This window comes from Saccopteryx leptura, chromosome 3, assembly GCF_036850995.1.
Source record: "Saccopteryx leptura isolate mSacLep1 chromosome 3, mSacLep1_pri_phased_curated, whole genome shotgun sequence".
NCBI lineage: Eukaryota > Metazoa > Chordata > Mammalia > Chiroptera > Emballonuridae > Saccopteryx > Saccopteryx leptura.
In genome coordinates this window covers 355,938,048-355,954,299 of record NC_089505.1, presented here as the reverse complement: position 1 = coordinate 355,954,299, position 16,252 = coordinate 355,938,048, and the positions used below count along the sequence as shown (strand labels likewise).

At 41.6% G+C, this 16,252-nt stretch overlaps 1 protein-coding gene across 3 annotated transcripts in view; it reads right to left on the bottom strand.

Annotated features, from left to right (window-relative positions):
• Window positions 1-16,252, bottom strand: part of COL14A1 (collagen type XIV alpha 1 chain) — a 219,744-nt gene that overhangs the window by 40,214 nt on the left and 163,278 nt on the right. For all 3 annotated transcript variants that reach the window (XM_066379414.1, XM_066379415.1, XM_066379416.1), the window contains exons 38-40: window positions 16,013-16,108; window positions 14,840-14,893; window positions 14,504-14,557 (exon numbers count right to left, since the gene is read on the bottom strand). In XM_066379414.1, the coding sequence (XP_066235511.1) occupies window positions 14,504-14,557; window positions 14,840-14,893; window positions 16,013-16,108 (204 nt within the window). The remainder of the gene's footprint in view (window positions 1-14,503; window positions 14,558-14,839; window positions 14,894-16,012; window positions 16,109-16,252) is intronic.

The window sequence follows — 16,252 nt, the reverse complement described above, 5'->3', positions numbered from 1 at the left end:
TGTTTCTGGAAAGTGTTTTTATTAAATGAAGCATAGCAAAGGGGAAGGGAGATGAAGCCCTGGTAAACTGATGGTCAGATAAAAGGATGGATCAGTGTCCCCCGTGACCTAAGAGAGTTTGGGGGAAGGGGTCCCGATCACAGGGAACTGTGTGAGAAAGTGGAAGTACTCTACTATCTGAACCTGTAGCTGTCCAGGAACGGCCTGGAGGAGAGCTGGTGGTGGTGGAAAACTTCCTGCTGCAATGACAGGTTTTTGCACTGCTGGGTAAGTTTGTCATCAAGGGCTTACAAATGGGGCACCCTTATCTCTCATTCCATGTTGGAAGAGTTTAAAGCAGAAAACAGATGTTATTCTTTTTAAAAAAAAACATTTATTAATTTTACAGGGAGGAGAAGGGAGAGAAAGTGAGACAGAAATATTGATTTGTTTATATATTATATATGTGCCCTGACTGGGGATTGATCCCACAGCCTTTGCGAATGAAAACAATGCCCTAACCAACTGAGCTATCCAGCTAGGGCACAAATGCTATTCTTTATTTAAAAAAAAGAATCTCCCTAAATTACTGAACATGTGTATATGTTATTTTTATGTGTGTAAATTTTTTTTTAACAGCTGGAATGACTTACCCTTACATAGCTACAGTTCTTAATTGTAGATACTGGTCTTTATAATGCAGTTAAAAACATGAGAGAGAATTTTCTATCTAAATTTTATAACAGGCTCATAAATTGTTGTCCAGAACAGCACCTTCTACTACCTAGAGAAATGGACTTTTCACCTTGGGATTTGTCTCCTATTAGAATAATCCATTCCCATCTTGAACCAACCCAAACCAACCTCTCCCAAGTTCCTGGCTGGCCTTTTCCAATTCTCTTTCTAAAATGTGTCCCACTTTTCCAGGGATCTCTTCCTTCTGCTTATCTTGCTCATGAACATCTACCTTCTTTGGGCTCCCCGTTCAAGTTCACATTGTTCCTTCCCCCCCTGAGACATCACATAGAAGAAGGTAAAATGAAGATGGTGGAAGGAAATGGTGTGTGAGTTGGGAGGGAGGGTATAAGAGGCGGCGTGAAGAGGGGTAGGCAAAGCATTGGTCAGCTCAAGACCCTTTTATTATGAACTCAAGCTCGAGTACTAGTGAGTCCTAAAACCAGACGAGGCAGAAGGTTCGAGAGCTCACCCCATTCGTGGTTCTCCTCTGCCTGGGTGCATTGTGAGGCTACATTTCCAGCCATAGGACTGGGTTCTGGCCAGTGGAAAGAAGACAGTTCCAGTTCTGGCTCATAAAACTTTCCCATGGGTAATCCCTCACATTCTTTCCCCCTTTTGTAGCAACTTTAGAGGTCACATGTTGAAGAGGAGAATGTCCCAAGATGGAAAGACCCTGAATCCCAAAATGATTGGAGCAGAGATCAGACCTCCCTACTCCCCAACCTACTCTACTGACAGCAATAGATGGTAAACAAACAATAGACTACTCTATTAAGTGCACTAAACCATTGTAATTCACGGTTGAGATTTTAGGGTTGTTTGTTATATTGCTGTTCTATACTATTACACAAGCAAGATTGTTGTTGTTTTTGTTGTTGTTTTACTGTGGTTACTTGGTCAAAAACATTACATCAGAAAGCTGCAGTGATAAACTGTGATACAGTTTAAGTTACACAAATACACACACATGCACACGTATACATTCTTCCTTGGATCTGCTAACTAGACAACAGAAATTAATACTGGCATAGGTGGAAATATATTATTTGACATGGAATAAAATATACTATGTCCAGGAAGAAAAGTATTAAAAAATCAGAATATGTGAGAGATGAACAGGACTCTAGAACTCGTCCGGTCCAACCAGCTCTTAAGTGAGAAATCTTGGGACAAAGAGGTTAGTTAGCAGAGCTTCCCATGAAAAAATGGATTGTTAAAAACCTACTTTTCTTTTCCAGGTGAAGTTCACATGAGGAAAAAAGACAGACTCTGCGCACATACTTGATAATTTACGAAGACGTTTTTAAAAGGACAGCTTTTGTTTCCTGCCTTAAAACTCTTCCAGCTCTGGATGGTGAGCAGGCGTGCAGTCACGTGCAAGCCTGCACAGGCGACACACGGCCAGCACAACTGCCCCCATCAAATCTGTAGCCCTGCTGCTGCAGGACGCCTTCCTGACTTTTCCAGGCTGCACCCAGAGGGGAAAATCTCAAAAACAAGTGGGGGTAGCGGGGGTGGCGGTGGTGGTTAACACACAGAGAGAGGCCAGCCACAGCATATTTTCCTAAAGGAAGGGAAGATCAGCAGGAAATAACACATTTACTCCACTCTCACTCATGTGGAAGGAGTTTACAAAGCAGGGATCTGTCAGTATGCTCCTCCATGGTGGGACCATGGATACTCTGGTGGACAGTTCTGAGTTCACGTGATTTATGGATACCACGTGTGCATCATCTGAAGGGAAAGATGATGAAATGTTGTCCTTGCAAAGGAGCTAAGTTTGGCAGAGGGGCTAGTGCTTAAGTGCGAACACATCCAAAGAGGAGACTAGATGACCTGTTTTTCACTGTTTTTCTACCTGATGACCATCCTCAGAGCTGAGATTTTTCCCCTCTCTCCCTCCCTTCCTCCCTCCCTCCCTCCCTCCCTCCCTCCCTCCTTCCCTTCCCTCCTTGCCTCCCTTCCTCCCTCCCTCCCTCCTTTCCTTCCTTCCCTCCCTTCCTCCTTCCTTCCCTCTTCCTCTCTCCTTCTTTCCTTCCTTCCCTCTCTCCCTTCCCCTTCCTTCCTTCCTTCCTTCCTTCCTTCCTTCCTTCCTTCCTTCCTTCCTTCCTTCCTTTCTTCCTTCCCTCCTTCCCTCCCTCCCTCCTTCCCTTTTGAGGATGGATATTATGTTTTAATCATTGTTCCATTACTAACACTTTCTTAGCACATTGCTGGCACAAAATAGATACTAATAAAATGTTTATTTTGAATAAAATTATTTTTGAAGAAGTGTTGATTATCATGTTAAATAAATATTAATCTCAGGTATAATCAGTCTGGAGATGTATAATATAAGGCAGGGGAGAGGCCAATGTCAGCCTTCCTTCTTCATGAACATCCCACAAGCAGGGAACTATCCACCCTCAGAAGCTGAAATTTCATTTCCGTGAACAACATAGAAGGGGTTTTCTAGAAGGAGATCTGAATGTTGTGACTCTGATTTATAGAGGGAGTGTTATTGGGAGAAACCTTTCAGGTAGGAAAAGAGGCAAGAAAGGGCAGGGAAAAGATTAGGTGAGAATTAGAATTAGCTAAAGTTTGGCCTCCAGCTAATCCCACGGCAGCTCTGGAGTGTGGGTTACACGTTGGAGCTGACTCAGAATAAAGTTTTATACACCCGTAAGTTAGCCACTGACCGGGACCACGGTGGCATTTCCAAGGGCAATGCTCTGGAGAAGAGGCAGTTGTGAGTTGTTGTCAGTCAACACCCAGAGAAGCTAGGAGATGAGTACACCTGCCAGGTGAAGGGGAGCTGGTCAGGGCACCAGCAGGATCCATGTCAACGCAGGTTTCTCTAGCACTTTCTCTCATGACTGCCACAACAAACCGAGTGCTTACCAATATAACAGTCAAAGGACAAAGGCATTCTTTTTTTTTTTTTAACCTATTTTTTTAAATTTTATTTTATTTATTCATTTTTAGAGAGGAGAGAGAGAGGGAGAGAGAGGAGAGAGAGACAGAGAGAGAAGGGGGAGGAGCTGGAAGCATCAACTCCCATATGTGCCTTGACCAGGCAAGCCCAGGGTTTCGAACTGGCGACCTCAGCATTTCCAGGGTGATGCTTTATCCGCTGTGCCACCACAGGTCAGGCCAACAAAGGCATTCTAAGGCTACCTACCATGAGTTACTGGCTTCACTCATTCCAAATTAAAAGTTGCTTTTCACATATTGTTATAACAACTAAAAGAACTGTAAGCTTTAACACCATTTTAGAAAAGTAATCAAAGCTATTTCCTCCCAAATTTCTTCCTAACCCTAGAAAAAAAAAGTTCACATTTTTCATCACACAAATGGTTTTATTTTTTAACTTTTTTATCCTTAATATTTTTAAAAATTTCTTATTCATTTTATTTATTGTGTTAACATGGATTCGAGTGTATTTTTAAACTTTTGATACACTAGTGAATTTACCTTTGAAAGATTTTTCCTTGTAGGTCTCACATCTGTCCCATTATTAAAAACTATCGGCAGAGTTACTATGTGCTGGGTGTTCTGCATCGGTTTGGCGTAGACATTGGTGAACAAGAGTCTCTTTCAGAAAAGTTTACAATGTTGAGAGAAGTCAACAATTGGAAGAAAATGATAGTGCGCTATAATGATGGAACTGGAGAGTTCCGTGGGCACACGTAGGAAGAGCACCTCATTCAGGAGTGGGGTCCAAGGAGGAGTTCATAAAAGAGGTGGTGTTTAAGTCCAGGGACCCAGATGGCTGGCCCTGCATCTGTCTCCGGCTCATCCTGAAAAGCCATCAGCACTTAGCTCAGGTTCCTTTTCTCGTCTCTTCATCTCAGAATAAGCAAAAGTTTTTTATTTTTTATAGAAAAGCTGGTGAAAAGAAAACCATTATAAAATGCCTACCCTTTACAGGGCAAAATAACAGGCACATTGTCGCTTCGGGATTCAGTTTAACTTGAAGCGAAAGCTCATGGAATGGTCTTCAACCCTATAGGCTTAAAATGTGTTTGCATTTTCCCAAACATTTCTCTATAAGTTATTCATTTGCAAATTATTTTTATTTATTTATTCATTTTAGAGAAGAGAGAGAGAAAGTGAGAGAGAGAGAGAGAGAAGGGGGAGGAGCAGGAAGCGTCAACTCCCATATGTGCCTTGACCGGGCAAGCTCAGGGTTTTGAACCGGCAACCTCAGTGTTCCAGGTCGACACTTGATCCACTGCGCCACCACAGGTCAGGCTAAGTTATTCATTTTAAAAAATTTGTTGATTGATCTTAGAGAGACAGAGGAAAAAGAGAGAGAGAGAGAAGCAGTTATTTGTTGTTCCACTTAGTTGTGAATTTATTGGTCACTTCCTGTCTATGCCCTGACCAGGGATCCAACCCACAACCTCGGAGTGTTGGGACGGTGCTCTAACCAACTGAGCTAATCAGTCAGGGCTAACTCATCCATTTTATATCAGGAAGCTAATCTGAGAAGAATTGAGTTTGTGGATTAAGCACCCTCATAAAAAGCAGAAACTCTTAATTAAGCACTAAAGAATGAATAGAGACTAGATTAAATAATAAGCATAATGTGGGAATTTACTTGAGCTGATGAATCTGTGTTTTAAAGTACATGAAATGAGCCACCCACAGACAGGGATGCTTTATAATGTGAATAGCTCCAAGCATTTTTCTTTTTTGGGGGACTCCCATCTCAAAATATTAAAATGTACCCACAACCCACATTAAAAATAATTTTTGCTATAAAAACTTGAAAGAATATTTATAATTTGTTTTTGAAAACATTTGGCTATGACCAGCTTGTTAAGTTATTGTTGGCAATCATTCATCAGCAAAAGGAAATCTAACCTAAAATTTTTTTCCAAAATCCCAAGTATCAAACAAATACTAAATTTAACTATGGCTAAAACTGGCAAAGCATACCATTTTATAGACATTTAATTAAACATTTATAAATTTCCATCTTTCAGTTTTCTTCTCCATACTCTAGAGCAGCGGTTCTCAACCTGTGGGTCGCGACCCCGGCGGGGGTCGAACGACCAAAACACAGGGGCCGCCTAAAGCCATCGGAAATACATATTTATTGGATAATAAAGTCACAACCCACAGGTTGAGAACCACTGCTCTAGAGCAAATATATATACTTCTCTTGGTCATAGCATTTTTTATAGGCCCCTAAGTTTCCAGTTTCTAGGTAGTATGCCTATGGTGTCTACAGGACGAGGAGGCCAACATGCCCATAAACAGCACTGTAACTGAAATTAAAGTCACATGCTAGATTATTTATTTTTAGGTAGCTGCTAAGAGAAAGAGTCCTCAGACCTATTCACCCTCCATGCCTTCTTTGAAGCTACAATTGTGGGCCATGGAAACTAACCTGAAAATTCTGGAACGCCAATTATTAAGGTCCTTCAATTAATGCTACACTCTCAGTTGAGTGGGGTCAGTAAGCAGTTGGCATCTGATGAGTTTGTGGACACAAACCAAACTCAAGCAGTGAGGGCTAGAGAAATACTTGTAGAAACTCCTGATGCACAATTTCCAGCCTATGGCATGGCTCTGGATGGCTGTGAGTGACAGTGGATAGACCCATGTGGCAGTCAGCCATAAGAAATAAGGCTGCCACTTGAACCAAAGGATTAAGACCAACCACCAGATTAAGAGGCCAAGCAGCAAAAAGCCACAGCCTCTGTAAACACTGGTCCCGCTGGAGATCCAAGGTCAACCTTTCTGTGTGAAACCATGTTGGTCACACTGGGAAACTTTCAGTGATATATACACACACACAAACTTACGTATGTGTGTATATGTGTTTATACTTAATAAACTACATTAATATGTGCATATAGGTATATATTACATATATAATTTAAATGTGTACATATATGTATAAATATATATAAACATATATATTTTTGGTAACCTGCAGTGATAACTTCAGTGAATTAAAAGAATATCAGCAATATTCTACCCAAGAAATCACTTAAATATATAACAGGCCTAACAAAATATACTATCCAGTGATTCCAAAACCTAGCTGATTATGAGAATCATTAAGCTTTTTATAACTATGCATTCCCAGTTGTATAGTTCCATGTGTAGGTCATGCCTACGACCTTTAGTTATCCGAATCTCTGAGGTTGAAGCCCAGTTATCTGTATGTTAAAGACAAACAAGCAAACAAAGCAAACGGCAAAGGCAACAACCTGATCACTTAAGTGGTGAAACTGCAGGTTTACAAATATAAAAATGTCTGGCCTGACCCAAAATGATGGCAACAGAGCCAGAGTGCATGACAGACACTGTCTGTATCCTGTGTCCCAACAGAAGTATCTTTACAGCTCACAGTAACATGCAACTAACTTCCTACGCCATGGTCTCTCTTTATATCTGCCCAGATGTACCAGTATCCAAGTAAAGGTTTAACATGGTCAAAGAAATACAGTCTTAGGAGTGAGATCTCAAGTTCTGCTTCCCTAAGGAAGTAACCCACACTGAGTTCCTACTACCCCAAAATGCTGGGTGGGACATCTTCAGTGATGGGGTCCTGCTTCTTCAATATCTTTGTGGAAGGCTGTTTTACATGAACAAGATCCCCCAGTGACCTTTGTTCACATAATTTCACGGAAAGAAAGCATGAGGTATTGGAGCCAAGGAGATGGATTATAATCCTGGCTCTCATGAGTATTAGCTGCATGGCCTTGTTCAAATACTGCTTTCTGGGCTCCCAACTCTTTGTCTGTAAAATGGGGTGGCAGTGCCTAGCATGCAAGGCTATTCTGAGGATTAGAGAATATAACATTTATGAAGCACCTGCATTTTGTCAGTAATAAATAATGGTGGCTATTTTTATTCAAATGATCTGGCAAGTCCCCATTGCATTTATTATCATCACTGTAGTCAACTGTGAGAATGTTCTCTGGTGGTTTTGTAAAATCCCATCTAGATCCATGAAATAGAAAAATCATTTTCTCCACTAGCTTTGTGATGGTATGTTACATTTCCTCTTCTGAAGGAGAAAGATACTCAAGGGGGTGATTATGAATCTTACTGTTTAACAAAATATTCCTTAGCTGACACTCTCATCACTGTTTAACATTTATGAGAGAAATTAAATCCAGATAGTTGACTCAAGTTCAAATTCTTGAGTACATTTTAAATCCAGATCACTTTGATGAAATGGGACATTCATCACAAACATGGTCTTTGTATACTCAAACCCACATAAAAAGGAAGTATGTTCCAAGTGTCTTTTCAATATGGAATCTGAGAAATTAAACACTAACAATAAACTACTTGCTTTTCCTTTAGACATTTTTTTCATAGCTCTTTAAAATCTTTTAAGGCATCTTAATATGTGAAGTACAGGCATTATAATAAAGTATTATCCTGTCCTGACTGATTAGGTTTACATTGAAAAGAGTTAGTACTAATATCAGCCAAAACTGAATTTGTATATAGAAATTCTTTATATGAATGAATCCCCACAACGACTCTGCAGAGTCAAATATTATTTTTTCCACTTTGCAGATGAGGAAAGTGAGGGTTGGAAACATTAAGTAACTGGCTCAATATCATATGGTTAGGGTTCAAACTCAGGTCCGGCTAACAGTCCAAGTCTAGAATATTCACCACTGGACCATCCAGCTTCTCAAAGCCTCACAAATGTTGCAGAACTCAGATGTAGAAGGGTTTTTTGTTTTTTAAACAGAATCTCATCTTTTATAGGTTAGAAAGAAAGTCTGTGGTCACCAAGGGCATGGAGACACAGGGAGCAGTAACCTGGGGGGAAGGAAGTAATTTAAATTGTTTACTTGGAATTTCAAAACTCTGTTCCACACAGGAATGACTATCTTCAGTTGCCATGAACCATATGTCTCCCTCTCTTTTTCATTTCTTGTCTCTCTGACTTTTTGTATAACCACTTAAGAACTGAAAATGCCAATACTTTTTGAAATTTTTATTGAAAATGTTTGACAAGGAGCTAGCTGGTGGTCTTGGATGTGAGTGAGCCCCAAAACTATAGAAAAGACATTGCTTTTTTCTTCTTTCTTTTTCAGTTCCTTTTCTCACTTCTTACACTCATCATCCATGTCTTGCCTGTTCTTCCTAATTTCTCTAAGGATCACCAGGATATCTGGTGAGAAGGCTGAAAAATCCACCCAACTAGAGAGGAGCTCAAAGGTCACAAGGTGACAGACACTCAACAAGAAAAGTGGAGGGAGGGGACAAGAAGGAGGTGGCAAGATTTACAGTGGAAAGGAAAGAAAGACATGACACATCCAGGTAGTTCAGTTGCTAAGTGCGTGGTTCCAATACACCAAGGTTTCAGGTTCTGTCCTTGGTCAGGGCATGTGCAAGAATCAACCAATGATGGTATGAATGAATGGAATAACAAATTGATGTCTCTCTCTCTCTCTCTCTCTCTCTCTCTCTCTAATATGAATAGTAATAGTAATAAAGATGAGATGAGAATGCTGTTGGCTGGCATGGCTCAGAATGAAAACTGGATGCCTTACTGTATTCAGCTGTTACATCTGCGTCTGCACTATTGCTTTATCAAGTGTGGTTCTGCCTGACCAGATGGTGGCGCAGTAGATGGAGCATCAGACTGGGCTGTAGAGGACCCAGGTTTAAAACCCCGAGATCTCCGGCTTGAGCGTGGGCTCATCTGGTTTGAGCAAGGCTCACCAGCTTGAGCCCAACACCAGCTTGAGCCCAAGGTCGCTGGCTTGAGCAAGGGGTCACTTGCTCTGCTGTACTCCTGCCCCATCAAGGCCCATATGAGAAAGAAATCAATGAACAACTAAGGTGCTGCAACGAAGAACTGATGTTTCTTATCTCTCTCCCTTCCTGTCTGTTTGTCTCTATCTGTCCCTCTCAAAAAAATAAAAATAAATAAAATAATAAAGTGTGTCCTGCACTGTGCTGTCCCTTCCCCGGCAAGAAGCTGGGACGTGCTCAAGAAAGAAGTCCTACTCTTGCTGGACCTGCGCTGTGGCCTCAGCCCAGGATGGAATGTGAGCTGCCTGGAAGAGTCAAAGATCCCCCATGGTAAAAGGCAGAGAACATTAGAAAACAAGTTCCCTGTTTAAAGAGGAGATGTTTAATCTTCCCCTTTGTAGTCTCTGTTAAGCTTTACTTTCTACCAGGCTAAAGGAAGGGGTACAACTGGCATCAGCTCCGGGAGAGAGATGCCTACCTCACCACAGTGGCAGTGCTAGCTTTGGGCTATGAGTTCTTCACTGTCAATATGAGAAGACAAAGATTTAACGGAAAGAATCGCAGTAGTATGGGACCGCCCACCACTCTCCTACAGCACACCTAGCTCACTTCCCGCGAGACTCTATGGAGCTAGAAGCACTGATTGGACATCATCACCCAGATTTATTCCAGCTGCCTCCTTCTGTGCGTACAGTAGGCTTTACTCACTCAAGATCAGAGGGAATAAAGGCACAGTAACTGTAAGACACTGAAGTGCTCAGAGTGATGAAAAACAAAACGTATCTCTTGCTTCCGGATTCCCTGGACACTCAAGTCGAACCGGACAGTTTCCTAAGCAGTGGATTCCCAGGCTTTTCAGCAGTTAAGTCTCATGCACTGGGTTTGCTTGGTCTGTTTTACACTGTGGTTGTTGTTGGTATTATTGTCATTATTATTTTCTAACTGCAGGTTTGCCTTTTAGGATGGCTTAAGGAAGAGCAGAACTCATCAGAAGAGTTCATTTTTAATACTCTTTCAACAAACCCCCCTCTCTTCCTGGCTAACCACAGAGACCTAGACGTTCCTGCTGCCCCAGGAAGACCTGGCCTTCAATGTCCTAGATCTGCCCTACAACCATGAACGTTGGTCCTGAACTTCCTCTTTCACAATCCTGCTGAATAACTATCTAAATGTTTTAAACCTTTTACTTTTCTTAAACCCTGAGATAGCTGACTAAACAGATCAGAGTCACCTAAATAACTCAGTTTTCACCCACCTCTCTTCTTTCTCAACCATCTCTGAGAAAGACCCGTTGGTTTTCCTGGACCAGGAGAAGAATCATGCCCTTGACACCACTTCATCCCGCCACCCCCTCCAGGTCTACAAAGTTCCTCCTTAGCTATTGAAAGTCTCTCCTTTTCTGCATCCTCCATGTCTATAGAGTAATGGACACAGCTCTCTTGGCTGAGCACCATCCATGGTACATAGTATGTGCTCAATTAATATATGTATATTATTAACTAACATGTCAGATAATAACTATATATATATATACATATGTGTGTATATATATATATATATATATATATATATATATATATATATATATACACATAATCCTTTCCTCAAGCAGGGAAGCCACATTACACAATTTCAGGGGACACTGTTCTATTTTGTTTTCTGTGAATCGCATCCCCTAAAGTTGTACACTGGAATAGTATTGGCCTCAAATATTTTTTTTATTTGTAAGTCTTTCTTATTTTTAAAAAATATTTTATTGAGTTTATCGGGGTAACATTAGTTAATAAAATTATATAGGTGGCCCTGGCCGGTTGGCTCAGCGGTAGAGCGTCGGCCTGGCGTGCGGGGGACCTGGGTTCGATTCCTGGCCAGGGCACATAGGAGAAGCGCCCATTTGCTTCTCCACCCCCCCCTCCTTCCTCTCTGTCTCTCTCTTCCCCTCCCACAGCCAAGGCTCCATTGGAGCAAAGATGGCCCGGGCGCTGGGGATGGCTCCTTGGCCTCTGCCCCAGGCGCTAGAGTGGCTCTGGTCACTGCAGAGTGATGCCCCGGAGGGGCAGAGCATCGTCCCCTGGTGGGCAGAGCATCGCCCCCTGGTGGGCATGCCGAGTGGATCCCGGTCGGGTGCATGCAGGAGTCTGTCTGACTGTCTCTCCCCGTTTCCAGCTTCAGAAAAATACAAAAAAATTAAAAAAATAAAATAAAATTATATAGGTTTCAGGTGTACAATTCTATAGTATGTCATCTGTATATTGTATTGTGTGTTCACCACTCAAAGTCAAGTCTCTTTCCATCATCATTTATCCCCTTGACCCTCCTCTACCTCCCCCAGCCCCTTTCCCTCTTGTAATCACTGTACTGTTGTCTGTGTCTGTGAGATTTTTTCTTCTTATTGAATTTTTTGGGGTGACACTGGTCAAAAAAATTATACAGGTTTCAGATGCACAAGTCTATAGCATATCACCTGTACAATTGTGTGTGTTCACTCCCCCAAGTCAAGTTTGCGTCCATCACCATTTATCCCCCATCCCCTCCTCCACCTCCCTCCACACTCCCCCCAGCAATCACCACACTGTTGTCTATGTTTGTGAGTTCATTTTTTATTCTTTTTTTGCTTAAGCCCTCCACAACTCCAGCCACCCTCCTCCACTATCTTTTCTGAAACCATCACAGTATTACTAATCTTTTTTTTTTGTATTTTTCTGAATACAAAAGTAGAGAGGCAGACAAACAGACTCCCATATGTGCCCAACCAGGATCCACTTGGTAAGCCCACTAAGGGGCAATGCTCTGCCCATCTGGTGCGTTGCTCCGATGTGACCAGAGCCATTCTAGCACCTGAGGCAGAGGCCATGGAGCCATCCTCAGCACCCGAGCCAACTTTGCTCCAATGGAGCCTTGGCTATGGGAGGGGAAGAGAGAGACAGAGAGAAAGGAGAAGGCGAAGGGTGGAGAAGCAGATAGGCGCTTCTCCTATGTGCCCTGACTGGGAATCAAACCCGGGACTTCCACACACTGGGCCGACACTCTACTGCTGAGCCAACTGGCCAGGGCCAACTAATCTTTTTTCAAAACGTGGCTCTACAAGGAAGGAGTATCCTCTGAAAACCAGTTTTAAAGCGTAAGTTAGTTTCCATATAAGAGTTTTTCACTGTAGGAGTTGGACATACTGTGAAAGTTTTCCCTGCAAGGGAGGAAAATAAAATCCAGGCACAGCTATCTTATCGCTTAATTACAGCTCTAAGACTTTTAATCTTATAAAAGAAAACATGTTTGGAGGAATAGAAAAATATTTATAAGAAGTCTGTGTTGATATGTTTTCTTTAAAAAAAAAAAAAAAGAATTCCAAAGCCAAATAATCCCAACACTAATCCAATATATGTGAATTGGGAGTTCTTGGCCAACACTGAACTCCAGGCACAGATAAATCAAGTCAATTCCCTACACCGAATCAGCAGAGTTGCCATTTCCAGAGCTTCCAGACTCACGACAGAAACTAGTACTGTAACCACACAGGATCTTAGCCTAAGCCGTTTGCCAAAACATATAAATCCTTCTAGACACTCCTTTCACACGGACTAGAAACCCACACAAATCTAACTTTCAGAGAATTCCTCCTTTAGATACATTCATGGCCATACTTTGTAGACTGAGTAATTCCACTTGATGGACAGAGGCTAAACTGAGTTTTTAAGCCATGAAAGTTTGGTTAGAAAAAAAAAAAAAGGACCCAGAAAGAATTTAAGGTCATACGCCTAGCTTTCTATAGAGAAAACAATTTCCTTATTTTTGAGCAATGTAGGTCCCTTGTACTCAAGGCAGGCTTTGTTGGAGTAGAGAAGGGGGTCTTCTAGCCAATAGTTTTTTTAATCTAATGGGTAAGTTATACCAAAGATACCACTGAATGCCAACTGTGTTGTCCTTCATTGGATTGGAACCAAGTGGCTGCCACTCCATATAATTCAGCCTTGAGAGAAACTAGGGAGCAGTCTACATGTCTAAGGCAGCAATCATTTAGGGAAGACCAGTCCCTCTCTCCTTTGCTAAAAATTCAAACCTCCTGTTGTCTTCCTGTTAAAGCTCCAAATACTTAGTCTGAAAAATATAGATGATTTAAGTGGCTATTTACCTCTGCAGCATCATTTTTGACAACCTCCCCACTCAGTGTATGTGCACTGTACGCACACACACACACACACACACACACCCTGCACCGTAATCTCCAGCCACACTGAACTCTACGCGATATTGGAAATGCTTCTCTTCTGTACATCTCCACTCTTTTGCATATGCCATTTCCTCAGCATGCTATAGCTTTCCTCTCCTCATATACCTTATTAGTTTCTATCTCTTAGTTGATACTCAACCTCCTCTGGGAAGCTTTTCCCAAGTCTGGATGAGTTATCTATTAATTGTATTCCCATAGGGCTCTGTAAATACCCCCACCATAGCATTATTATAGCTCCTGATTTGCTTATAGCTCCTCCCATTAAGCTACAAAATCTTTGAGAACAAAACCCCCAACCTGGCTCAGTGAAGACATGGAATAACATTAAACATTACCTCGTCCCTCTCCTAACCATCCTTATCATTTCCCTGACTACTGTGTACTTCAACAAATTAAAAAACAGTTGACATGCATTAAGGAAGCAATCGAGAAGCCTGCAGATCATCATAATAATTTAAATTCCTATTCACATGATTCTTGATTTCCTTTAGGGTTGTGCCTTGAGAATTAGGAAACATTGGCACACCTGCTTCCCCGATACACACAGTTCAGTGAAGACTGTATTCAGGTTATGGGAATGTTGAGAAAGAGGGATTGCTAATTTGGGAAGGTTTGATGAAAGTTTCCTGGTTTTGATGAATGTGGTAGAGATTGAAGGTGTCAGTGAAGGGAAATAGAATAGAGAGACTGTAAACAGATGGGAGGAAAAAGAAAAAAAACAAAAAACATGACACCTGATTTGATTGGCTTCCCTGCATAGAAACCTACTAGAAGCAAAAGGTGACTTGGTGAGGAATCTACTGTGTTAACAGCCAGCCTTGGGTGAGTCCTTACCCTCTGGCCCGGAGAGCCATCGCGTCCTGGCGCACCAATGCCTCCTGGGATGCCCTACATGGAGCAAGGACAAGGTAAGTGTCAGATTCATGGAAATGAATTACCCTCTCCCCAGCTTCCCTGAAATGAATCAAGGCCTCCCAACGAACCATCATATGACCCTCAAAGGGGGGCATTAACGTAAATACATATAGACTAACTGTCTTTAACATAGACACCACTTACTGCCAAGATCCCGGCTGACTTCAGAACCACTGACTTTTTCCTTCCCTTAGCAAAGCTCTAGTCTAGAGCTGAGAGCACTAGACTAGAGAAAAAACAAACCAGAACTCATACCTGTGGACCAGGCAGACCAGTCTCTCCTTTCTCTCCTTTTTCTCCTGGCATTCCCTGAAGAGCCCAAAGGACACGGGGTTAAGTTTGCATAGGTCAATTCCTAGTCTTTTCTTTTTCTCCACGAACTGTCCTAATATTTTCAACATGGCATGGCTTTCACGCTAACATCCAAACAGAGCATATTTCACTTCTCACATGCGCTATGCCGCTTATGTAAGCATTCCTATGAATCTGAACCCTTATATATCAGAATAGTTTAAACACAGAACATACAGTCTGATGTGGCTCAGCCCTTCCCGTAAATATGCAGAGGGAAGTCTTGAACATTTCAATATGGTTTATAGTTTAGATTTTAAAACCATTATCCATATAGATTTTTGCTTTGCTTTGGCTAGAAATTTATAAGATTGGAAAAGCAAACACAGGAACTGCCAGGTAGAAAGACCTCGACAAATGCTTCGTATTAGTAGTACTGATTGTGCAGCTTGGTGTGTTCAGGCTTTCTAAGACGTGCAAAGAGCTCGGGACAAGAAGACTCAGCTAGGGAGACGTGTCATATGCACAGAGAGGCTGTTCAAAAACGGCTAATAAGGATCTGTTTAATTCAAATATTAACAACAGTGTTTGGTTTTATTCTGTAAGTCTGGATCTCTATGACATGTTTAATGATAATCAGTGACTGGAATGAAATTTGTTTTTAGTGGTCCAAACAGCTTTTAAAAAGAAATAAGGCTATAAAAAGTATACTGTTTATGATCTAAAACTCACACTAAGTGCACTGCACTTTGATGTTTATCGAGATAAAGATGGTAAATAAAAGACTCTCATGAGTCTATATCCACCATCGCTACAAACACATAATGAATAACTTAAATTTTCATAACATTTGTGAATGGTAAGGATTTAGTCGAACAAGAAAAAAACATGGCAAGTCCTGTTTTTATTCTATAGATAAGTAGTGCATGGATGTACTTACTCCCTGGCCTTGTATGTGTTTACAAAAGACCCCACCAGGGAACAAAAATGGCTAGTGAATGAGCTCTCAATCATTCCTTTCATTTCTCAATTCTTATTTGTAGGCGTTGATAGGAGCCAAGGCTCATAATGAAGGCACAGAAGACATGGAGAAATGATCATCATAAAAACCTATCTGAACATTTGCATAGAACTCACAGGCATTCCTTGAATGGACAGACCACTTGGTCCTTGAGGTCCAGGGGGACCCTGAGGTCCGGCAGGACCTGTTTCACCCCGAGGGCCATCTGGTCCCTGGAAAGCAAGAGAAGAAAGTCAAGTCAGAGGTAAATTAGACCCTCTGGGACCCAGGAGACATTTCTGCTTAGGGCACTTACAATGTATTCCCTTAAATAATTTTTTCCTTAGCTATGAAATAGTCATGGGATAATAAGACAC